Source organism: Crocodylus siamensis, chromosome 3, assembly GCF_052110815.1.
Source record: "Crocodylus siamensis isolate JL-2025a chromosome 3, ASM5211081v1, whole genome shotgun sequence".
Classification (NCBI taxonomy): domain Eukaryota; kingdom Metazoa; phylum Chordata; order Crocodylia; family Crocodylidae; genus Crocodylus; species Crocodylus siamensis.
The window spans coordinates 1,246,266-1,271,588 of NC_143397.1; the positions used below are offsets into that span (position 1 = coordinate 1,246,266).

Sequence of the window (25,323 nt, forward strand, 5' to 3'; positions counted from 1 at the left end):
ACAGCTGGGCACCAAGAGGGCCAAGAAGCCCATAGCCCAAGAGGGGTGAGTACTGGGGCAGGGAGCCCGTAGCCCAGGAAGGAGTTTCATCTGTGAGGCATGGCTGTGTTGTAAAGGGGAGATTGGAGGCACAAAATTGGTCCTGAAGGCAATTAGCATGGACACGTGTGGTAATAAGAACAAGATCAGCCTAGGGAAACCCTGGGGCTGCCTCCCTTTATCTAAAAGATAGATACCTCTAGGCACGGCAGGCGAATGAGAGGGCAAGTGCCCCAACAGAGTGAAGTGGATAAGGGCTGAGGGGACTCCAAGGTGCTACAGCCATCGCGGGAGATGAACACTGTTACAGCCCCACACAACCTCCTCATGTACCAAGTGGAGAAGAGTGGGCTGCACAAAGCCATTGCATGCTGTGCAGACAACTGGCTCCATCGCTGCCAGCAAAGGGGTTGGTCGTTTTGGCTGGTCACGTCAGGATGGCAGGAAGGTTTGGCAGAGTGCAACAGGGGTCTGTCCTGGGCCTGGGGCTGCTCGACATATCCATTTGTGGTCTTGACACTGGCACAGAAAGCTTCTGGAGCATGTTACAGACAACACAATGCTGGAAAGCACTGTGAACACACTGGAGATCACAAGTGCAGTGCAGACTGCGCTCAACAAACAGGATAGCTGTGCTGGAGACAACAGGATTCAGCTGAATGCTGACCAATGCATGGCACTGCCCTTGAATACCAGGACAGAAGGGGAGATTTGTGGCTGGGAGCAGTGGTATGGAGAAGGACTTGGGGCTTTGGTGCCTCATGGACCCAGCACATCTGCCATGCGAGGAGCTGCAGAAGAGCAAATGCTGTCCTGGGCTGCATCAGCAGCAGCGTTAGGTCAGAGATAGGAGAGGCTGGTGGCACACTGCTCAGCCCTGGTCCATCCTCACTCAGAGCTGTCTGTACAGTCCTGGGCTCCAGGGTTCAAGTGGGATGTGGAGAAATGTCCTGGCCTCAGGCCAAGGGGCCCGACTCCTTCACTCCTCAGTGGTGGAATAGAAATGGCTATGGGAGCAGACCAGGCTCATCAGCTGGCCTCTCGCAGACTGCAAGGTGCTTGAATGAGCAACCAGCACTCTCTATGCTTCCGCTTTTCATTGCTCCACAAGGCCATGGTTGCCGTACCCTGAAATGGAGATCGGCATCACTGAGCTGCTAATGGACCTCACTGCAGCCGTCCCCCCAGGCACCTGGACCCTTGCCAGGAGACTCCCCCACACCCCAAGTCAGGGTCCCAGGGTTCATTCAATCCCCCCCGATGTCACACAGCAGCAGCCACCAGCTGCTCACTCCTAGGCCAGTGAGACATGCTGTCAGAGACCCCCTTTACAGACAGACCTTCCTCAGCCTCTCCCTGCAGCCAGGTTTGCAGATCCTGAAGCCCCTGGCAGCTGCGTTGTAAACACCTGCTGTTTTCTCAGCCCCTTCTCGAAGCATGGGGTCCCTTGCTCCCCTGGGACTCTCCCTGCCAGCCACAGCCATTTCCAACATATCTTTAGCTTCACTTATCAAGCCAGATTACATCTCATCTCCCAGATATGGCCTCTCCATCTCCCCCTTTGCCACCGGCTGTATAAGGTAATGTAACGCCTGGAGCAGACCACCTCCTCCCGCCCACACAGCTAGCTGCAGCCCTTTGCTCCTGGCTGGGATGCAATGGGGTTGCAATGGGGTGCCAGAGCAAAGCCCAGTCCATATGGGAAGCTCCTGGCACAGAGACATCATGGAGACTACTGGATTCATCTGTGCTTCATCCCTGCCTCAGCTCTGGTTCCACTTCTCTTCCCCACTCACAGCCCTGCCCTCAGCACTGCGACCCTGCACCATCACAGCCTGGGATCAAGGGTCCTCATCAAAATCCCAGAGCTGTGAGGCTGGAAGGGAGCTGCAGAGGTAACAGCTAGTTCAGGTCCTGCCTGAAGCAGGATTAGCCCTGTCCAAACCAGCTCAGACAAATCCTGAGTAGCACAACACCGTCACCCAGACCCGAGGCATCACCCCTGCCCCTGCCCCTGCCCTGGCTCCTGCCCCTGGGAAAGGAGTGGGGGCTGCAGGGCCAGCATCCTGCTGCTGCAAAGGGGGTTCATGGATGATCCACAGAGCTCAGGCCCTGGCTGTGCCTCCACTTCACAGTCTGAACCAATCTGACCGGGGGAAAATACTTTCCTGTCCCCAGTGCAGTATTGGTCTAATCCTGAGCACAAGACCCTCCAGCCAGGACCCTGCAGGGTCGGTGCCAGCAGGAGCATTGGCCCAGCCCAGCCCCATCCCCAGCCTGGGCTGCAGCACCCAACACCTCTGGGGGAGGCTTAAAACCCCCTGACATGTGGAGCAGAAAGGGGAGAAAGGCATACCCAGCAGTACACAGAAGCCTGGGAAATCCCCACACAGGGCACAGGCATCCCTGCCCAGTGGCTGCCCACCCTCACAGAGCCAGTCCTCCCACTGAGTGCAGCCCCCACCCTGAGCCCCCGACCCCCATGGCATGTCCTTGTGCAGGGGCCCTGACAGGAGTTGAGCGGGGCTCCCAGCCAAGAAACCAGGCAGCAGCTCACCCTTTGTAAAAAATCGGAGTCCGCTTCCTTTTGTCTTGCCGCAAATCGATCCAGTACGAAGTGTCCGTGTTGGTGAGGAAGCTCTGGGGAGGAGGGACCACTTGGGAACAGCCCCAGTCCTGGCCCAGAGCCAGAGAACGGGGCATCTGAGGCCATGGGACCTCCTCATGGATGGGCAACCGGAGGAGACCAGGGGGGCAGGGTCACTGATGGCACCAGACCCCTCAGGCCCTGCACCTCCCCACGGGTGGCTGTATACATCGAGCGCACCTGCATGGGCTTCAGCTGCTCCCAGCCCCAGCCCCTTGCAGGACCCACTACTGGAGACGGGGGATGGGGCCACAGATAGGAGATGGGCATAGCACCACCCCATCTGCAGGGTTTGGCTGTGCCCAGGGAAACGACCCCCGGAGGCTGCCCTGCCCTACCTTGCCCTATCCTGCCCCTGCCATCTCACTCCCAGGTAGGTTTGCCAATCCCCAGCTCCACCACGCACCACCTCCCTGCAGCCCCCCAGGCCTCATAACCCCATACCGGCATGGTCTCGCGGTTCCAGTCCTGGGAGATGAGGAGCTTGGAGCCTCCATCTTCACACTCGCGTTTGCTTTCCTCCCAGGTCTTCTTCTCCTTGGTGACAAACAGGCACTTCCCGCGGTGCAGCACCCAGGTCTCTGGGCAGCAGTCTGGACACAGGCAGCCGCTCACACACATGTCCCTTCCCTGTGCCCTGGCTCTCAGGTCTCCCTCCCACCCGGTGCCTTGGGCCTGCTCAGCACTGGCCCAGCTCTGAGGTCAGGGCTCAACTCTGAGCCTGGCTCTGTGTGATCATGGGAGCCCCCATCTTGCCCAATATCCCCACCAGCTGCCAGCCCAGCTGCCCCCTCACACCTGTCTCCCCAGCAGCTTGGGCTGGGGCCACTGGGTATTGCCCCATTCCCAGGGCTGTGCCAGACACCTCCTCCTTTGCCCCCACTCACAGAGGCTTGGCCTCTCTGTCACACCCCGCTGGTGCATGGGGCTGGGCACTGACCTCCCCTCCCTGCCCTGCCCCTGGGGCCATGACTAGTGCTCTCCCCCCACCCTGCCCCGCAAAGGGCTACCTTTGACACAGCAGGGCTGCATGCTGGCCTGGGCTCTGGCAGCCTCGTCCAGCTGCTGCTGCAGCTTCTGGGCCTGCTTCTGTGCCTGCGCCAGCTCCTCCCTGGTCTCCTGCAGATGTGCCCTGGACTTCTGCAGCTCCTCCTGTCTGAGGTTTGTCTCCTGTTGTGCCTGTGCCAGCCTCACCCTCATTTCCTGCAGCTCCGCATCCTGGCTGTGCAGCTCTTCCTGGCTGCGGTCCCTCTCTTCCTGCATCTGCCTCAGTGCCGCCTGGGCCTGCTTCAGCTGCTCCTGGGCCAGCACCAGCGCTGCACCCGTCTGCCCCAGCCGCTGCACCTGGGCACCCGACTGCTGCAGCAGGCCCTCACGCTCGGCCGCGTGGGCACGGGACGCCTGCTGCAGCTGCTGCCCCTCCTGCCAGTCTGTGGGCACGGGGCAGTCAGCAACCAGGGCACCCCTGGCTGGGTGCTGCAGCCACGGCAGGGGCAGGAGCCCACCGTGCTCACACCTCCACCCAGCCCCCAGAGCCACGGGGATCGTGCAGCTGGCAGGAGCCTCCCAAGACAGCATCAGGTCACAGACATGAACGCGGGCATTGGAGCAAGGGTCTCCTGTGTCACCCACACTGTACCCACCTCTGCCCATCTCTCCACCCCCCATGCTCCTTGCCAGCCTGGCAGGGCCCTACTCACAGCAGACCCCCAGGGCAATGGTGGTAGTCAGCAGGACCAGGCAGGCTGCCAGCAGGCCCAGGGGCAGGGGCCGTGCACTCCACAGGGGCTCTGCAAGAGATAAAGAGATGAGGCACTGTGGGACCAACCCAGGCACCTTCAGCCCCTGCAGCCCCCCCATGCCAGGGACAGGACAGCAGGCCTAAAGCCTCTCTTGCCCCACCACTGCCAGCAAGCTGCTCTGCCAGGGCAGGAAGGGTCTGGGGAGGAACAAGATCCTCCCCCCACACCCACTCCAGCCCTTCCTGCTCCCACTGCATCCTCGGGCTGAGCCTAAGCACAGGGGTGAGACCCTCCAGAAAGGACCCTGCAGGGCTGGTCCCAGCAGGAGCATTGGCACAGCCCTGTCCTCTGCCCCAGCATGGGCTGCAGGGAAGGTGGCAGCATCACACACAGGGAACTGTCATCTATGAACAAGCATGTGAGTGTGTCTGAACAAGTGAATATGCACAGTGCCTCCAGCCCTGCCTGCACTCATACCTACACAGCCCAGTGCCTCTCTGCAGCCAACACCCAGCACCTCTGAGGGCAGAAAAGGAAACACTGATGCCTGCAGCCACCGGGGAGGGGGAGACACTCCTTCCTGACCCATGTGGACACCAGCAAAGCCCTGGAGCCTGGGGCAGCCACACGCCCAGCTCTACCCTGAAGCCTGGGCACAACAAGCAGAGCCCAACCCTCAGCTCCGGGCAGGACAGCCCCTCCATCCCCTGCTCCCTCCATCATCTGATCTCAGACCCTGCAGTCCTGTTTCCCACCCAAGCCAGCTGTGCACCCCGGGAGCTTTCTGCAACCCTGCTGGGAAGCTCTGGGCAGGGCAGAGGATGCCCTTGCACTCACCTCTGTGCTGCTGAATCCCATGCCCGGCTGGTCTCTCACCCACTGGGCCCAGCTGGAGGTTCTCATAGGTGTCATCAGCCTCGTCCAGGGCTGCAGACACAGGGGTTGGTCAGGGTGTGGGGCTGTGGAAGGGATGGGTGGTGGAGGGATCTTGGATCTTACCTGATGCCTGCACCCGGGGGGTCGAGCTCCATCCTTGGGGGGCCTTGGAGAACCGCAGATCGGCATATGTCACGCTTTCGTCCATCCCGGTGTTGGGGCACCAAAGTCTAGTGCAGCATGTCCCAGCAGAAGGGAAGTGCCGGGGCATCAGACCAAAGTAGAAATGCTCTCAAGAGCAGTTGGGTGCAGCCTAGCATGGCCATGGCTCTGTGATTGGCTCCAACAGCCAAGGTCTTCCCTCCCCCTGTTGCAGACAGGGCTGGTGGGGGCTCCAGGACGGTGCAGGTTTGAACGTCACAGTCTGATGCCAGAACTGGGCTCACCCTACACTGTTTCCAGCCTCATCCCCCTTCACCATCCCTGGGAGCTGAGGCACCAGGAGCCTCACAGTTGTCTGCACTGACATTGCATTGACTGCTGCATCGCAGAAAAGGACTGAACATGTGCTTGGAGGAAAGGGGCTGTGGCCGGCCAGTAGGGGGCGCTCCTGTATCGAGCCGCCCACCTCCCTGCGCCCGACCACCTGCCAGGCTCCGAGTGCCTCCCCGGGGGTGCCTTATGCTTGGCCGACCCCTCTCCTGGAGCACACTCGCTAGTCTGGGGGTAACGTCGCCCGTACCACCCCGAGAAGGGACTGTCTCGCCCCTGTGTCCTTGGGGAAACACAGGCCTAATAGTCCAACAGGTACTTGACCCAGTACAGGCACTTGGGGCACTTCTCCAAGTCAAGGGGGCAAAAAGTAAAGTCTCCCTTAGTCCACAGACATAAGGGGTCTCTTAGGCATAATTTAGACCCACCCCTCAATAAGTCTCCCACACCAGTCAAAAAGGAGAACTTTATTGATTACAGGGGGTAGGGGAAACCAGGGTACAGGGTTGAGCAATATCTTAGAAATCCTAAAGAGCAAACAGTGTGGCTGAGGTAGCCTTTTGATCACGCATCTGTGTTACTGCCAGCTAGATATCTAATCAGATCTCGAGTAGCTTACTCACAAGCATCTTCCAGAGTTCTCCAGTTTCCCCTCAGGAGTCTGGGGGTGAGAGAGAGAGCTAGTTTCAGATGGCAAGGCGCCTCTGTCTCCCCTGCTTTGCTGCTGCTTCACCTCATGGCCGAAGAGAGAGAGCCTCCTCCCCTTCCCAACCTATATAGCCCCTGTGACCTCATTCACCTGGTCCAGTGGAGGTCAGCCCCAGGTGGCTGTCAGCCAAACAATTTGTAATACATCACCTGTCACCGGGCAGATCTCAGCCCACCAGGTAGATGCCCCTCACCCAGGTGGCGGATGGCAGTCACGTAGGCAGAGGGAGCAGGTTCCCCCCTCCCTCAGGACTGCAGCCAGCTCAGGTTCCCTAAAGAGACAGGCTGAGGTGTGACTCCTCTGTGCTGGTCCATCTAATCACAGAGTCACAGGGCAGAGATTTTGGGGAGAAACAAGGTGGCTTTCTGCCACAGGGGCATCGGTCACTATATACCAGGGAATGAGGTGCACAGGCTCTGCATCAGACCTGCCTTAACCCCAAATGCTGGAGGCTGCAAGGGAGAGAGGAGCAGGGAAAAACCCTGGTTGTGCCCTGATCACTTTTTCTTCTGGCATCCTACCTCTGTGGCTGTTTGAGACCAGAGACAGGGCAGGATGGTCCTGGGGTCTGAGCCTGCACAGGGCAGCTCTTCTGTTCTTGTGAGGCACCCGGCACAGCACCATTGACAGAGACTTCACCACGTACCATGGGCAATTCCCAGACATCATGTTCCTCCACCACACCCTCACAATGCTTTTTTTTTTTTTTAGAATAGTGTACATGTACGCATGTGCATGTACCCTCCCCACACTCACACAACACACCTTCACACATACACGCATACTCAGACAATAACCAAAAAGCATCATGTACATGAGGTGGGTGGACAGGAACTGCACATCACTAGTGACATCTTTCTAAGCTGCTGCACTGTAACTCTTCTCCTTCCCCTGGCAGCTCCATCACTGGATACTTGCTGCAGCCAAGCATGCACAAGTTTCTGCACATAGCTGGGGCTATGGAGGGACCAAGGCAGGAGCCTGACTTGGGACCTTTCCACCTTTCTGGAGTCACTTCACAGCTTCCCAGTACTGGCTCTGGGCAAGGGGACCCCACAACTCATGGGTGCTAAGATTTGGCCCTCATGGCACAGCCTTCCACCCTGTCTATAGGGTCACCAAGGACAACAGGTCCCTGCAACGGGTTCAGGTCTGACGGGACTTTGCTCTTGCAGGTTACAGGGCCCAGGGAGATAGGAGCTCTGGGTCACACTCCCCCAGGGCACAGGAGATGGGAACACAGTCACTAACAGGAGGATCAGGTAGTCCTTGTAGCAGGGTTGGGTCACTGTTGGCATGGTGCAAAGGAGGAAATACCCCATGTGCCACATGGTCTGCAGATGATTTGGTCTCCACGGCCTTAAGTTTTGAGCTGAGACTTCAAAACTTTCCTCCAGCCTGATGCACTTGCAGCTCAAATGCTTAATATAATATTTTCTATGTGTACTATTCATTTTTTCTTTACAATACAAAGTAACATTTAAATTTTACCTAATGTATAACTTGTAAGTTACTCACCTACCCCTATTTTAAAAACCAAACAAACCCTAACACAGAGTCTTTACCCCCCTCCCAGTCATGTTGGCATTGCTTAGAACAAGAGGGAGTTTAAGTCCCCACCCAGGTGTGTGAGGCCAGTCACATAGGCAGAGGGAGCAGGTTTCTCCCTCCCTCAGGAATGTCTCCAGCTCAGGTTACAACTGAGGGTCACCTGAAGCAGATGTGGGCAGGGGTGCCTGCCCTCTGCAGTGACCATGGTACCCAAATTGTCAGATAGCAGTTTGGGGAGAGACAGAGATGGTATTCTGCCACAGAGCTCACCCCACCAAGCCCCTTCCTAGGCAGTGTCTGATGGGTCTGCGTGAACTCAGGTCAGCAGGGACTCAGGAACTGCACCCCAGGGCAGGGACCTTGGGGTCCTTGGCAATGATACTGATGGAGTCGTGGGACACAGGTAGGGTCCAGAGGACTGAAGAAGCACAGTATAGGGCCCCTCTTTGAAAAACACAAGAGGGGACATGGGGAATTATGGACCCGTCACCCTCACTTGGATCCCCAGGAAATTACCTGTACAGACACTAAGGAAGGACATTTGCAAGCACGTGGAGGAGGAAAGGTTCATCCTGAGCAGGCAGCATGGGTTTTCTACCAACAAATCATGTCCAATGACTTGATCTGCTACAACAGAGTGACTGCAGGGTGGATGAAAGGCCTACCAAGGATGTTGTGTGTCTGCACTTCAACAAGGCTTTGGACAAGGTCCCTGTGACAGGGGCTTAGTGTGATCCTGTCACTTTAGGAGAGAAGAGGCAGCCTGAGCATCAACCTGGAGGTGGGGAAGGGGGAGGCTAATTAGACAGTCACCTGATGAGGGGGAGGGGGCTTGATTCAACATAAGCCTGAGCCAGAGCTGGTCAGGCAGTCTAGCCCTGGGAGCCAGAGAGAGAGGAGCTCCTGGCAGTGGGGCTGCAGCAACACCTGAGCCTGGGCAAGCAGCCTTGGAGGTCTGAGACAGGGATAAGAGGAGATAAGGTGATCCCAGCAGGCCTGGAAGAGGGTCAGAGGCCTGGAAGCAAGGCCAGAGCCTGGTAATAGGGCATAGTCTAGGGCCAGGGGGTCCAGAGGGCATGTGAAGCCAAAGGATCCCAGAGAGGGGTGAGTTGCAGCAGAGCCAAGAATCCTGAAGGTCTCACTGTCCCAGCAGTGGGCCCAGAGAGGTGGTAAAGGCTGAGGAGGGACACAGCAGGAGACTGGCAGGGCCCAGGGAGACCAGGAGTCTCAACTGGCCTAGGAGAGAGGGGCCAAAGACTGGGGCTGTCAGCTGGGGACCATGGGGGCCAAGGCACATGTAGCCCAAGCAGGTCAAGGACTGGGGATGAGAGCCCATTGCCCAGGAAGGGGCTTGTCACCAGGAAGGATTATCATCATTGAGGCATGGGCTTGGTGTAAGTGGGAGGTTGGAGCCACCTAATTGGCCCTGAAGGCAATAAGCATGGACACGTGTGGTCATGGTAGAAAGATCAGGCTTGAGAAGCCCTGGGTCAGCCTACCTTTATCTAAAAGATAGATACATCCAGTCACGGTCAGTAATTAAAGCAGCAAGTGTCCAAACAAAGCAAAGTGGATAAGGGCTGGGAGCCCTTCAGGGCACATTCTGACTGGGTCCAGCCAGCAGGAGGCTTTGCACGGAGTCCATCAGGCATTGGTCCTGGGCCTGGGGCTGCTTAGTATGTCCATTCATGGTCTGGATGCTGGCACAGAAAGCGTCTGGAGCAAGTTATGGACCACACAACTCTGGGAAGGGCTCTGAGCATTGTAGGGCAGACAAATCTTGACAGACTGGAAAGCCGGGCTGTAGCTGGCGAGATGCAGTTCAATGTGGACAAGCGTACGGCACTGCCCTTGAGATGAAGGATCACGAACGCAGGTATGGAGTGAGAGAGACGTGCCTGGGGGCAGCACAATGGAGAGGAACCTGGGGCTTTGGTGCAGCATGGACCTGGTGCACCTGCCATACGAGGAGATGCAGAAAGGGTAACCACTGTCCTGGGCTGCATCAACAGCCATGTTAGGGTCAGACGCGGGAGAGGCTGGCAATGCTCTACTGGGCTGTGATGAAGCCTCACCCAGAGCCCTCTGTGCAGTCCTGGGCTCTGGGATTTCCAGGGGGCTATGGAGAAGCATCCTGGCCTCAGTTGAAGGGGCCCATCTCCTTCATTTCCCAGGGGTGGAACGGAAAATGGTATGGGGGCAGGCTGGGCTCAGCTGGCTTCTCACAGACTGCAAGGTGCTTGACATAATAGCAGTGGGCAGCCTCCACGTTTCCCCCTCTCATTGCTCCACAGTCCTGCCGCCGCCCAAAGATCCTTGACTTGGAATGAAGACGGGAGTCCCTGAAGTGAAGAGGGCCCTGCTGTAGCACCTGTTACACCTTTCTTCATCCCCTGAGCACCCCAAGCACTGACCATTGTTCCCCCACCTTTCTTTCCCCGCCAGGCACCCTGATCCCTGTAAGGAGACTCCCCTACACCCTCCAGGCAAGGTCCCAGTGTTCATTCAATCCCTGCCTGACATCATGCAGAAGCAGCCTCCAGCCCTAGACTTGTTCCTGGGCCAGCGAGATATGCTGTTAGAGAGCCCTGCCCTCGGGCCCAGGGGCTGTGGTCAGTGCCTCATCCTTCCCTCCCCTCTGTGACCAGAGCCTCCTCAGCCTTTCCCTGCAGCCTGGCTTTCCAGACCATGAAGCCTCTGGCAGCTCCATCCTAAACATCTGCTGATTTCTCAGCTCCGTGTAACAACCTGGGGGACCCACATGCTAGGCACAGCTGTTTCCAGCACATCTTTAGTTTTTCTTATCAAACCTGCACGCATCTCATCTCCTCAGGTGTGCCCCCTCCATCTCCCTCTTTCCCACTTGTTGTAATAGTTTCGTAGTTTCTAGGGTCGGAAGGGACCGGAGCAGATCATTGAGTCTGACCCCCTGCCATGGCAGGAAAGAGAACTGGGGTCAAACAACCCCAGCAAGGTGTACATCCAGCCTCCTCTTAAAGACCCCCAGGGCCAGACTCCCCTCCTCCAGCCGACACAGCCAGCTGCAGCCCCTTACTCCTGGCTGGGATGCAATGGGGCTGCAATGGACTGCCCAAGCAAAGCCCAGTCCATACGGGGAGCTCTTGGCACAGTAGCTCATGAAGGCTACTGGGCTCATCCCTGCCCCAGCTCTGGTCCACTTCTCAGCTCCACTCAGAGCCCTGCTCTCAGCACTGCTACCCTGCACCATCACAGCCTGGGATCAAGGGCCCTCAATGAAATCCCAGAGCCATGGGGATGCAAGGGACCTGCAGAGGTCACAGCTAGTACAAGCCCTCCCCAAGGCAGGATTAGCCCTGTCCAAATTTTCCCAGACACAAATCCATCATCTAACAGCATTGGTCTGAGCCTGATGAGGGAGGCTTCAAAACTCCCTGACACATGGAGCAAGAAGGAGGCGAAGGGCTACCAGCACAGCCCAGGAACCTGGGTAATCCCCATAGTAGAGCACAGGCATTGCTACACCTAGATCATCCCTGTCCAGGGGGTGCCGACCCTAACAGCACCTCTCTTCCCACCGAGGGCAGACTCTGCCCAGAGCCCCCTGCTCCCATGGCACATCCTTGTGCAGGGGCCATGACAGGAGCTCAATGGGGCTCCCAGGTCAAGGAACCGGAGCGCTGCTCACTCTTCGGAAGAAGTCCCATCGATCCAAGTCCGCTGGTCCTGGTCTTGGCGGAGCCCGATCCAGAACGAGGTGTCCGTGTTGGTGAGGAAACTCTGGGGAGGAAAGGACTGCTCTGATACAGCCCCAGGCCTGGCCCAGAGCCAGAGAACAGGGGGCAGTGGGGCCCATGGGACCTTCCCATGGATGGGCAGCAGAATAGGACTAGGGAAGGATGGAGCAGGGCCTTCGGTGGCACTGCCGCCCCCCAGCTCCCTCACCTTCCCCTGGGCGGCTGCACATATCAAGGGTACCAGCATCCACTCCAGCTGCTCCCGGCCCCAACCCTTTGCAGGACCCACTACATCCGGGGGCCAGAGGTGGCACAGATGGGTCAACCGCGTAGCCAGTGCAGCACCGCCCCCTCCGCACACTTTGTCTGTGCCCAGTCCTAGTGAAATGCCTTTGGAGAGGCTGGTCTGCCCTGCCTTGCCCCCAGCATCTCAATCCCAGGCAGGTTTTCAATCCCCACCTCCACCAGGCACCACCTTTCCACTGAGCCTCCAGGGCCTCCCGTACCGGCATGGTCGTGGGGTCCCAGTCCCAGGAGGTGAGGAGCTTGGAGTCTTTAACTTCACACTCGCGTTTGCTTTCCCACCAGTTCTTCTCCTCCTTGGTGACATACAGGCACTTCCCGTGGTGCAGCACCCAGGTCTGCGGGCAGCAGTCTGGACAGAGGCAGCCACTCATACCCATGCCCCTGTCCTGTGCCCCCACTCCCAGGTCTCCCTCCCACCGACCTGGGTGCTCAGCACTGGGCAAGAGGGTCCCAGGTGCAGGGGCAAGGCAGGCCCAGCTCTGAGGTCAGGGCTTGGCTTTGAGCCTGGATCTGTGCAATCCTAGGCGCCCCTGCTCTGCCCAACTCCCCCACTGGCTGACAGCCCAGCAGCCCCTTCACACCTGTCCCCCCAGCAGCCTGGGCTGGGCTCCCCAAGGTCACTGGGAATTGCTCCATCCCTGGTGCCTGATCCCCCTAAGCATCTCCCCCAGCACCCCCATGCCCAGGGGCTCAGCCCCTCCAACACACCAAGGCTGGTGCATGAAGCTGGGCACTGCCCTCCACGCCCTGCCCTGCTCCCATGGCCAGTGCCATCTCCCCAGCCCTGCCCCACCCTGGGCTACCTGTGACCTGGCAGGTCCATGCTCTGGCCTGGGTTATGGCAGCTTCGTCCAGCTGCTGCTGCAGGTCCCAGGCATGCTCCCGCTCCTGCTCCAGTGCTGCCCTGGTCTCCTTCAGCTGCACCCTGGTGCCCTGCAGCTCCACGTCCCGGCTGTGCAGCTCCTCCTGGCTGCGGTTCCCCTCCTGCCTTGCCTGTGCCAGCTCCACTCGGGTCTGTGCCAGCTCCTCCTGGGCTTTCCCCAGCACTGCACCCACCTGCCTGAGCCGCTGCTCCCGGGCATCAACCTGCTGCCACAGGCCATCGCGCTCGACCATGCGGGCCTGGGATGTCTGCTGCAGCCGCTGCCCCTGCTGCCAGTCTGCATGCATGGGGCAGTCAGTGCCAGGGGCAGGGCCTGGCACTCCCAGCTGGGCTCTGTGGCTGCAGCAGGGGCAAGACCCACCGGTGCTCATACCTACCACCTGGTGGGAGCCTTCCAAGGCAGCACCAGCGCATGGGCATGGGCACAGAGCCAAGGCTTCCCTGCATCCCCCATGCCCACACCCCTGCCCATCTCCCTCCTACCCACACCCCCTTCCAGCCTGGAAGGACTCCCTACTTACAGCAGACCCCCAGGGCAATGGTGGTGATCAGAAGGGCCAGACAGGCTGCCAGCAGGATCAGGGGTAGGGCCCGTGCTCTCCACCGGCGCTCTGCAAGAGAGGAGGCACCGTGGGACTGGCTCCCAAACCGACTGCCCCTGCAGCCCCCACATCAAGCAGGGGACACCAGGCCTGAAGCCCCCACGTTTGAGCCCTGCTCCCCACTCCCAGCCAGGGCCAACGCCTCCTGTGGGGGGCAGGGGCTGACAGGTGGGGTGCCTGGATGCAGGGTCCTGCAGAGAGGCCAGGACGTCAAGGGCTCTGCCACACTGAGGTTATCGCCCCCCACATCCCCCGCGTTTCTGCGGGATCCCTGACACTCACCTCTACGCTGCTGGGCTCTGTGCCCGGCTGGGCCCTCGCCCACCGGGCCCTGCTGGAAGTTGTTGCAGGTGCCATCAGCCTGGTGTGGGGCTGCAGACACAGGAACTGGTCAGGGTGTGGGGTGGGGGGTCAAGGTATTGCTGCTTCTTCCCTGCCCCTGTGCCTGGGCCAGGCTCTGTCCTAAGGGAGCCTTGTCCACACATGAGTGCAGCCCCTGGCTCCTGCTCCCCTCCCCTGGGGCCACAGGGTAATTTTACTGAATGGAAACTGGCCAGAAATAAATCATGAGCAAAGTGAGAGTGAGAAGGGGAAGTACCAGCCCCAGAGGAAGGAACTGGGGCCTGGTGGGTGCAGTGAAGGCAGCTGTACTGGGGGGGTGGCTGCTGGATCTGGGTTCCTCCTCCTAGCTTCTGGTCTCTGCCCCTGGGTTCCTGGTGGCAGGTCCAGCCCAGCCCCCTGCTCCTGGTTGCTCCTGAGCCCAGTGCTCTGGCTCCAGGTGCTGACTGAGGCTCCCAGCTTGGCCTGGGGATGTCCATCCCCTTACAACTGCTGTTTTCTGCCCTGGATGCCCTGGTGAGTGACTCTGGGACAGATCCTGCTGCTGCTATGGAGCTTCTGGCACATGGTATATGGTGACCTCAGTCCTGGGCCCATACAGACCTCAGTTCTCCAACACACTGCTCCTGATTCTAGACCATGTCCAGCATCAGGAGAATGAAGCTGAGCTCCACACCTGGCACGGATGTAAGGGATGAAAGCTGCTAAGTGCATGAGGGCACAGACAGGCAGCTCCGGCTGTAACAGGGAGAGGGCAGGTGACAGAGGGGCTATCCTGCCAAGGGCTGAGGGGTGGCTCTCCTTCCTGTGCCCAGGCTGTAGGGTAGAGTGGGGATGTGGCTGCCCCAGGCTTTGGGGCTTTGCTTGTGGCTACATGGGGTGAGCAAGGGGTTTTTCATGCCTAGCCCTCACTCCCTGGCTTCACCCCCAGCAGGTTCAGTGCTGGGGTGGCCAGTCATCATGCAGCCAGGTTGACTGTGCAGTGCTTGGACCAGGTCAGACAGGCACGAATCTAGAGTGGTTCGCACAGGGCTGATCCTGCCTGGAGCAGGGGGCTGGATTAGATGGGACCTCATGAAGGCCCTGCCAGCCCTGCTCTTCCCTGATGCTAAGCAGCCCCTTGCCCCCTGCCCTGCTTTGCTTCTGGTCCCTGGCATTGCGACTCTCCAGGGTCCGCACCGACTGCCCGCACCCTGCCTGTGCCCCCAACTCCTACCTGTCCCCTGCACCCAGGGGCTCGTGGTCCGTCCCGGGGAGGGCTTGGTGACCTGCAGTTCAGCGTACATCAAGCTCTCGGCCATCCTGGCAGCAGGGCAGGGAGCGGCTCCTGGCACAGAGAGCTCTGCTGTGCAGGGCTCTGGGGCTGGTGTGGGAAATGCTGGGTGTCAGCAAGAAGCAGAAGTTGCCTCGAGTGAGCGGCTGCAGGTGGGGGCGACCAAGCACGGCTGGACACGGGTCCCTGGCCCTGCCATTGGCTCCAGCAGCCACAGCCCTGCCTTCCCCGGGGACAGACTGGGCAGGGAGTACCTGGGGACTGGGGTTGAGTCTTGAGGGAAGCCAGGAGGCCACATGGGGTCAGCCCAGGCTCGTCTCACCAGCTCCTGGCTCTCCTGGGGGAGTGTGGGAGCTCCAGGAAGGTACTGAGGCAAGATGCATCTGAAGGGACGCTCCCTGCTCCTCTCCCCCACAGTGTGGTGGAAAATAACCCTTTCAACCCTGATCTGTGATGGCATGCAAACCATGCAGGGGAAATTGTGGCAGGTGCAATGAGCCTAGAAATAGCACAGCCCAGTCATGCATTTTGTCCTGGCAGGAAGTTGTGTGTCTGTAGGGGTGTGTGGATGAGCATTGGGGTATGTAGCCCTGGGGCAGAGTGGCGGGGGGCAAGGAGGGGGCAGAGGCTGGGGAGGGGGGATTTTGAAGGTGCCTGGGATGTTTGTGGGGCTGGAAAGGTGGGAGAGGAGTGTTACTCTGTTCTCTCTTTCCTTTCTTGTGTGCACACGAGGGGTGCCTACAAACTGCGTGTGCTGCTCTCTGCTTTCCTCTGTGGTTGCACACAGGGCATGAGCTGTCACACGGGCTCTCACGGCTGCCATGTCACCTTTCCCCACGTCCCCACACTGGGGTTTCTTTCAGCAGAGAAATGCCGGGGCCGCGGTGGCACAGGACTCTGCGCTTGGGACCAGACAGGCTTGTTAAAGCGGGAAAGAGACAGGGAGGTGCCACATAGAAGCCCCCTGGGTGGAAAGGAAGCAGGGATGCATGGGGCAACAGTGTCCCCTGCTGGCAGACAGGGGAGATGGCGGATCACTCCAGTCCTGTTTTTTGATGTCTGTGGGGACAGGGTCCACGCAAGGACTTGGATGGACAGACAGATCCTGGGTAGACAGATAGCTCTTGTGGGCCAACTGGGCCCTCGGAACCAGCCCCATGGCGGTGGCCTTGATTCAGGGGCTGGGGCCACGGTGACTACACCTGTGTGCTAGAGAGGCCCAGCCTGCACAGGGATGGGCTGGGCCTGAGGGGCCTCGTGGAGAGCTCAGGGCAGAAGAGAGAGGAAGAGGAGGGAGCTGCCAGAGTCGAGGGCCTGGTAGACGAGACCCAACGCCCCATAAAGGGGATGGGAAAGGGGAAAGGGAAGGGGAAGGGGGTGAGGCAGCTGTCTCCGTGGCGGGTCGAGAAGGGGTCTGGAGAGCGCAGGCGTGTGGACAGTTAGAACCAGGAGGCTGACAGAGGGGCCACAAGCCTGGGTTGCAGAGAGCCTGGCCAGGTTGACTGGGGGGGCACCGTGCCCGGCCTTAACGAAGGCCCCCAGGCTGGTACCCGCACTGTGCTGTGTCAGCACAGGGGCAGGGAGCAGAAGAGGGACCCTGCACAGCAGCCAATGCCTGAGCCTTACGAAGGGCTCCGTGGAGGGTTGCACCAGGCACCCAGGTGGGTGCTTGGGGGGCATTTGGGGCCTGATACAACAGGGGAATGACCCCTGTCATCAAGTTTTGGGTGCTTTTGAGAGCAGGCATGGCAGACCCTTGCCTGGGATGGTCCAGAAGGGGCTGATGCTGCCCACAGCAGGCACCGGATTAGATGTGACCCCCTTGATGTAAAAATCGCGGTTCGTTTCTCGGGAGGCGAAAAAAAACCTTCAGCCACAGACACACTCTATTAGCAACACAAAAGGTATATATTTGCAAATAGGGTCAGAGAGAGAGACAAAAGATCAAACACTCTGCTGCCCCTGAGGGAAACTGCCCAGCTGGCTTTATCCCCTCTCTCCTGACCACGTGTGCAGAAGGAGGAACTTTTACAACTCATTTCCGATTCATACAAACATGTATGTGAATACGTCAAATCATGCGTCGCATGTGTATTATAATTAACTACTTAAGTATGCGGGGCGGATAGGCTTATATGTATTAATTCATTATGCATGGGCAGACAGTACCTGAGGTTACAAAAGTCTGAATTTTCCTTGCTTCAAGGCTAGAACTGCAATTTACTCTTATCTGCATGAGAACAGCTGAGGAGTATATGCTTTACTGTAACAAAGAGATAGTAACTTTGCAAAACAAAGAGGGAGTGATACCTTAATACAAAGAGCTCTCAGTAGCTCTCCCAGTTTTCTCACCAGGGAGGGCTGACAGCTGCGCTGTTTTAACAAGACTTATTGATAATGCATTTTTAATAATATTTCTAACACCCTGAAGCCCCCACAGCCCAGCTGCTCTACAAACCAGTCGCACCGAGCAGGGCCCGGGCCCCAGCGCTGCTCCTGCCCCAGGCAGCGAGTACGTCCTGCCTTTGCAGGGTAGGACCCAGAAAGCCATGCCCAGCAGGATCCCAGCATGCTCCACAGTCGTGAGACGGCCTGTTTAGCCATCAAGAAGGAGCGTGCAGTGATCAAAACGCTGCAGCCTTATCTCTCAGGAGGCCCAAAACCCAAGTTTGAGCACTGATTCCTTCCTCTTTCTCACAGAAGAATAAGGGAACTGGTGTCGGGGAGAATGGACAGAGCTCAGTGCAGGGATCCATGTTTTAAAATGGATGTGGAGACATTAGAGAGGGGCCAGAGGTGGGTGACAAGGATGCTCAGGGGGTTGGAAGGCAAGTCAGGAGGAGAGGCTGAAGGAGCTGGGCAAGGAGGTTCGGGGGGAGCTGCCCTTTGACTTGGGCAGGGATTTGCTGCATGAAAAGAAGAGAAAGGGGTGGACAGGGGAGTGGGGTGGGGTGGCAGGAAGGTGGGGGGGTGGGATGGAGTGAACCCGGTATGAGGAGGGTGTGAAGAGTGCAGAGAGGCTTGTGCTGGCCTTGCTGGACCGGCCTGGAAGGGCGACGCAGGGAAGCCCGGGCTGCCCCTGCAGAGCTGCTCTGAGCGATCGACTGGCTGAGCGTGGGCTGCACAGCCGGGCTCCCAGCCTGACCTCTCCAAGGAGGCCTGGGTACAGCCAGGAAGAATAGGGAAGGCTTGAAACAGTGATATCTCTGCAAGCAGGTCAATGCAATTTGGGCTGCATCAGTAGGAGCATGAGGTGCAAGACACAGGAGGTGACCGTGACTCTGCTCGGTGCTGGTCTGTCTCACCTGGATCCTGTTTGCAGGTCTGGGCTATGCATTGCAAAGAGGCTGTTGTAACAGGAGGCTCCTGTCACTTTAAAAGGAAACTCCAGAGCAGGAGGGTCATCAGGCCCAGGAGGGGAACACCTGCAGAGCCAGGTGAGGCATGGGCAGGGCTTAGGAGGTACATGAAGGCTGGGCCTCAGAGCAGGGGGTCAGCCTGACCTTGCCAGCTGAAGGACTAAGAGCTCTGGAGCTGGAAGGAGCCTGCCTGGAGATGGTCTTTGCTCCGCAGCCAGGATGCCTACAGCCCACAGGGAAGTGGTACCCAGCCTGGGGATGGAGCTGGGTGCTCCCTCCAGGGAGCTTCTGTTATGCTGAATCTTGGGGTGGGGGCAAGGGGAGTTCAGCTGCAGCCAGGGGCTTTCTGATTGCATTGTGGCTTATACCAGGGGTTTGTGACTATTAGGGGCTGGTGGAGGTCCCACTAGTGCCTGAGGGCATGCAGGTGTCCTAAGCCTACTGGGGGCTATGGGCCCATGGCATGGAGTGGGCTTTGGACACCAAAGCAAGATCGCTGCCCAGGAGGGACAGAGTCTGGGGCAAGGAACCCAGAAGCCCAGGAGGGGCAGAGACCAGGGCCAGGGGCCCAGGGATACTTATGTAGCCCTTCTGCTGGGCACTGCTTGGCAGCCACAAGAGCTAGGTTCAAATTTCAGGTACCCAATAAGTTTCCAGTGTGGCTTGAACCACTACCCAGAAATCTGGGGTCACTGGATTTGGCTGAGGGGTCCCACATAAAGAAACCCCATCCCCACAAGCAGTGTGAACACAAGACAGGCTCATTACAGAAAACAACGGAAAACAGCAAATGGAGTTTAAAACACTGCCAGCTACATGGAATAGTCTATAGGTTGCACCCTTTTTGGGAAGCTTCCTCTATGCTCAGGCAGTCTGGGACTTTGGGGGGGCTTCCCCAAAGGGTAGGCCTGGGGGCCTGCACCTGGATACCCTTGCACCCTCCAGTAATGGGCTGGAGAGGGGCCCTACACCAGACAGTTCTATGAGCTGGTCCTCGGGTTCACTGCATGAGCTGCTTGAGCGTGTAGATCTTTCTGTGGTGCAAGGGGCCCCTTGTTGCTCCCTGTGAAGCTGTAGGGCCCCGATTCCTACTTCCATGCAGTGGCTTTGAACAGTTAACTATAGGTCCTGTCAGTATAGCACACCCCAAAATCCCTAGTCCCAATCTCAGCTCTGCTGGGGCAGAAAACTGCAAGATAAATCAAAGAAGGGCCAGGCCTTTCTGTGCAGGACCTGGACTAGACACCACAAAAAGACAGTCAGGCAATTTTGCACCAATGGCTGGATCAAATAATAAAACTTGCCAGGCTCCTTACTCTGGCCTCAAACGTGCCATGTCTCACCCTGGCTCAAAACCGTGCCAGGCCTTAAACCCTGGCCAGAAACTGCTAGGCTTCATAGTTGGTAGGGTCAAAAGGGACCTTAGCAGATCACCAATTTTGACCCCCTGTCGTGGCAGGAAAGCAAGGTGTTCATCCAACTTCCTTTTAAAGACCCCCAAGGTAGAAGCCAGCACCACTTCTCCTGGAAGTTGGTCCCAGACCTTAGCCACCCTGACCGTGAAGTAGCGCCTGCTGATACCTAACCTAAACCTACCCTCTGCCAGCTTGTGACCGGTATTCCTGGTCACTCCTGGCAGTGCTCGGGGGAACAGGGACCCCCCAGTGCCTGCTGGTCTCCCCTGACTAGTTTGTAACAGGCCACTAGATCCCCCTCAGCCTTCTCTTGTGGAGGCTGAACAGGTTCAGGTCCCGTCGCCTCTCCTCGTAGGGCCTGCCCTGCTGCCCCCTGACCATGCGAGTGGCCTCCTCTGGACCCTCTCCATGCTGTCCACGTCCCTCCTGAAGTGCAGCGCCCAGACCTGGACGCAGTACTCCAGCTGTGGCCTGACCAGTGCCGCACAGAGGGGGAGGATCACCTCCCTGGACCTGCTCGAGATGCATCTGTGGATGCATGACAAGGTGCGGTTGGCCTTCCTGACCGCGTCCCCACACTGCCAGCCCATGTTCATCTTGGCATCAATGATGACTCCAAGATCCTTTTCTGCCTCTGCTCTGATGAGAAGGGAGTTCTGGGTCACCTTACCGGTGCTGACCTACTTGGCTGATTCTTCCTCATTCACCACACCTGTGTCAGCTCCCTTGCTGGGAGACTCACTGAATCCCGGGACCTGGTTCTCCAGCCTTTGGTGAGTCCTTCCATGCCCTCAGGTGGGCATGAGGAGCTGCTTCCAGGGTGTGGGGCTGCTCAGACTCCCCTCACTCCTAGCAACAGGGCCCTGCCTTGTTACACATGAACAAGCAAAAATAATCCATAATTGTCCTGAAACCAAAACAAAAACTTAGCAATGTAAAATCTAGAACAATTTGCAGTGAAAAAACGGCTGGTACATCTTGTGGGTTATGCTTATGACTAAGAGCTGAGGCTGAGCCAGACCAGAATCAGCGGGCCATGGCTAGAGGTTTTCAGGCGGAGAATAGGGGCAGACTGAGGGAGTGATGGTGCAGTGACATCTGCGAAGCATGGCTGTGGTGTAAGGGGCACATGGGAGTCGCGTCATAAGCCCTTAAGGTGCAGAGCACTAAGATTAAAGATAAGGAGTGGATCGAGTGGCGGGCCAGTAGAGGGTGCTTCTGCACTAAGCCACCCACCTCACTACACCCAACCATCTTCCAGGCTCCAAGTGCCTTCCTGGGGTGCCTCATGTCTGGCTGACCCCCTTCCTGGAGCTGCCAAGTGACCATTAGCTGATGAACCGTCTATGAGAGATGGGATGAAAGGTGCTTGTCTATAAATAAAATGGAGCTGTCAGTAAAAAATCTATGAGCTTGACGGATGGATGAAGGAGACTGGCACCCCCTGGTGTCTGAGCCGCGGCTCACCACCTGCAAGGAGCTCCTGCCAGGGCTTTGTGGCTCATCCTAGCTCTCTCCCCTCCCCAGCCTTGTGTTCCTGCTCTGTCCATTCGACCACCTCTTGCCTCTAAGAGCTGCTTGCCTCAAAGTTACAGAAAGGAAGGTGGTGCAGCTAGAAGGGGGAGAGGTGGCAGGTGTGGTCCATGCCAGGATGGAGGAACTGGGATGCAGTGTGGAGTGCAGTAAGGCCTACGAGGTTGTGGGGTGAGTAAAACCATTGCTGCAGGCAAGTGAGACTGTTCAGAGCTGGTGTTAAACCCCTTAATTTAAACTCAGCCCTAGCCAGGCCCTGGCAGAAGAGTAACACGTGTGTCAGACAAGAGTTCTGTTGTCAGCTCACAGTTTACAAGTGCCAGTGAGAAATTCTTTGTGGATTAACAACCTTGGTTTCCTTGGCCAATGAAGAAACCCCTCCCTTTACATGCCACCACTGTGACTCTGACCATTTCCTGTCTCTTCTCAGCTCTTGCTTATGCTGAACTCATGCAGAAGTCATCGGAAGGCTGTTCAGAGACAGCGTGAGGCTGCAGACTGCCCTGGGACTTTGCAGTGACATGACCCTGAATGGGAAGAGCCATCCCCTACTCTTGGCTCTTCCCAGCCTCCTATGTGCACAGAAACCAGTACCGTCTGGTAGGTTTTGGATCCAACTGAGGTTAGGTGCTGGGCTTTTCCTCCCTGGTCTGGGCATGGCTATCCCAGGAGAGGGTTGCACTCCACAGCCATGCCAGAGTCAGCAGGGCACAGGCACCAGGCCTGAGAGGTGTGGAGATACAGGAAGCCATGCTCTCTTCAGGAGAGATAAAAGCCCCTCATTGGGCTGCCATCAGCCCATCTCTCAACTGCTCTCTTTCCAGCAATGGCTATTTCCCTCTCAGCTGTGCAGTGGCCTACCTCAGGAGTTGGGCAGTGTGCTCCTGGCTCTGCCTCACAGCTGCTCGGTGTTTAGGCTGTGGCAGGCCAGTAGGGGGCACTCCTGTGTTGAGCCACCCACCTCCCTGTGCCCGACCACCTTCCAGGCTCCGAGCGCCTCCTTGGAGCGCCTCGCGTCCGGCCAACCCCCTTCCTGGAGCACACTCACTAGCCTGGGGGTAACGTAGCTGCCACCACCCTGTGAAGGGACTCTCTTGGCCCTGTGTCCTCGGAGAAACACAGGCCTAAAGTCCTATGGGTATACAACCCAGTACAGGCACTTGGGACCAAAAAGGAAAGTCTCCCTTAGTCTGCAGACCTAAGAGGCTTCTTATGGATAATTTAGACCCACCCTCAATAAGTCTTCCACACCGGTCACAAAGGAGAACTTTATTGATTACAGGGGTAGGGTGAAGGTAGGGTATAAGATAGAGCGATATCCTAGAAATCCCATCGAACAAAATAGTCTGGCTGAAGTAGGCTTTTGATCACGCATCTGAGTTGCTGCCAGCTAGATATCTAACCAGATCTCAAGTAGCTTACTCACAAGCATCATCCCCAGGCTGTTGGAGATTCCCGCTGGAGGCAGGCCGTTCCTAGCTCATGAGTTATGGGGGAGAGAGCCAGTTTCAGATGGTAAAGCTCCTCTCTAAGTCTGAGTCCCCCGCATGGCTGCTGCCCCCTCCTCCTGAGCAGTCTTAACTTGTATAGCCCATGTGACCTTGTTCACCTGGTCCAATGGAGGCCAGCCCCGGTTGGCTGTCGGCCAACCAATTTGAAATACATCACCAGTTGCCAGGCAGACTCTAGCCCACCAGGTAGATGCCCCTCACCCAGGTAGCTGATACCAGTCCTGTAGGCAGAGGGAGCAGGTTTCCCCTCTCCCTCAGGAATGTCTCCAGCTTAGGTTACCTAAAGAGATAGGGTAAAGGTGTGTCTCCTCTGCTGGGCCCATCCTAATCACGTTGTCACAGGACAGATGTTCTGGGGAGAAAAAAAGGTGGCTTCCTGCCACACCCTGCCTGTATGAGGCATGGAGGGAGTACTTGAGGAAGAAGCTGCACAAGGCAGGGATGCAGGTAACCTTGCATTTCACCTCCAATATCTGGAGCAGCCAGGGTGAAGATTATTTCTACCTCTTCCTCACAGGGCACTGGTGCACTCAGTCAGGCCATTGGTGGGCTCTCCTTCAAGCAGAGGTGATGGATGAGTCCCACACATCAGGAGAGATCATGGGGGCCATCAACTATATGATGCAGGGCTGGCTCGGTGGGCAGGGCAAGCTCACCTGTAAATTCACAGTCACCGACAGGATCAATATGGTCAAGGAAATGTATGATGCCAATTTTGTTGGCATCCACTGTGTGGCACAAAAGTTCCACTTCATAGTCAGAGATGCTGTGGAGGGGGACAGGGCTGCTGGTTATGGAGCCATCACTACCACCCAGCTGATTTCAAAATGCACAAAGATGGAGGGCTACTTTCACAAAAGCATCAAGAGGGGAAAGATGCTGCTGGACAAACAGGCAGAGCTGAGCATCCCACAGCACAAAATCATGCAGGATGTGGAGACTCATTGGAACTCCACATACCTGATGCTGGGAAGGCTGGTGGAGCCACAGAAGGCCATTCATTAGATGGCCTTGCTCAGGGAGATTGGTATCAGTGGCCAGCTTAACAAAACAGAGTGGGATACCACCTCCCAGGTCTTGGTGGTCCTCAAGCCATTCCTCAAGGTCACCGAGACCCTCAGTGTTGGCAATGCCCTCCTTAGCCAGGTGGTCCCCATAGTCAAGGAGCTTGAGAAAGAAATGGAAAAGTTCCAGGGGATCATCGTTTCTGGCTGGGGCAAGCTGCTTTCACCAGACATGCAGGCACTGGTGAAGTGGCTAAAGTAGGGCATCAAAAAACAGCTGGATCTGTCGCAGTCCAATACAGTCCATGTGTTGGCAGGCATATGCAACCCAAGGGTGAAAGGGAGCATGTATAGCATCAAAACCCTTGATCACTGGATGAAGGTGCTGGTGAACAGAGTCAGGGAGGCAGAAGGGCAGAGGTGAGGGGATGTAGAAGAGGGCGATCCACTTTTCTGTGCCAGAACTCCCAGCACCAGCCAGTCTCCTCCATGCCAGTCACTGCCAATGTGGGCCAAGGGCATGGCTTCAGTGCTGGGATCCAGAGGCACCAGACCTCAGCCTGTGACAGGTAGTGCCAAGGCTTTGGTGGCTACCTATCTGACCAAGGAGATGGAGCCACTGGACCCCTACCCCTTGGCCTATTGGGCAACCCACAGCCAGATGTGGCAGGATCTGGCCACGATTGGCTGGAAACACCTGTTCTGTCCACCGACCAGTGTTCCAAGTGAGAGGGTGTTCAGCATTGCTGGGGATGTTGTGACACCCCACCACACCTCCTTGGGTCCTGGTTTAGTGGAGCAGCTGGTGTTCCTCAAGGTAAACCTCCTACTGCTGGGGTTCCCCGAGCTTCATGTTCAAACAGAATGAGTGCACTCCATCCACACCTTTCCTTTACAAAAAACCCCGCAAAAAACCAAGAAATGCCAGGACTGAAAACCTCCCTGTTGAAAGGCAGGTAGGAGGCACCTTATAACCTCCAGCCACCACCCACCCACACCCACACCCACAGTCCTGGCTAGGGAAAGTCCATACCTATGAGATCTTTGAGAGGCCTGAGGCTTGCTGTTTCATAGATTTCATAGACATTTGGGCTGGAAGGAACCTCAGAAGATCATTGAGTCCAGCCTCCTGCCCAAAGGAGGTCATAGGATCCCAACAAGATAACTATCCAATTTGCTCTTGAAGGTGTTCAGTGTAGGTGCTTGAACCACCTCCTATGGCAGGCTGTTCCAGACACTGGGGGCTTGGACAGTAAAGAAATTCTTCCTTATGTCCAGCCTGAAACGGTCTTGCAGGAGTTTATGACAGTTTGACCTCGTCATCCC

At 57.4% G+C, this 25,323-nt stretch overlaps 2 protein-coding genes across 2 annotated transcripts; both read right to left on the minus strand.

Moving 5' to 3' along the window:
• Window positions 1–247: 247 nt before the first annotated feature.
• Window positions 248–5,538, minus strand: LOC149867883 (B-cell differentiation antigen CD72-like). Its single transcript, XM_090037484.1, has 8 exons — window positions 5,428–5,538; window positions 5,266–5,355; window positions 4,387–4,476; window positions 3,962–4,116; window positions 3,697–3,889; window positions 3,131–3,279; window positions 2,597–2,679; window positions 248–1,167 (listed from the first exon to the last, which is right to left on the minus strand). Exons 1-8 carry the CDS (start codon window positions 5,510–5,512, stop codon window positions 1,047–1,049), a joined length of 966 nt encoding a protein of 321 aa, XP_089893610.1. The 5' UTR covers window positions 5,513–5,538; the 3' UTR covers window positions 248–1,046.
• Window positions 5,539–9,511: 3,973 nt separating this feature from the next.
• Window positions 9,512–15,257, minus strand: LOC149867884 (uncharacterized). Its single transcript, XM_090037487.1, has 7 exons — window positions 15,119–15,257; window positions 13,846–13,935; window positions 13,483–13,572; window positions 12,882–13,238; window positions 12,279–12,427; window positions 11,724–11,815; window positions 9,512–10,398 (listed from the first exon to the last, which is right to left on the minus strand). Exons 1-7 carry the CDS (start codon window positions 15,201–15,203, stop codon window positions 10,197–10,199), a joined length of 1,065 nt encoding a protein of 354 aa, XP_089893613.1. The 5' UTR covers window positions 15,204–15,257; the 3' UTR covers window positions 9,512–10,196.
• Window positions 15,258–25,323: the final 10,066 nt, after the last annotated feature.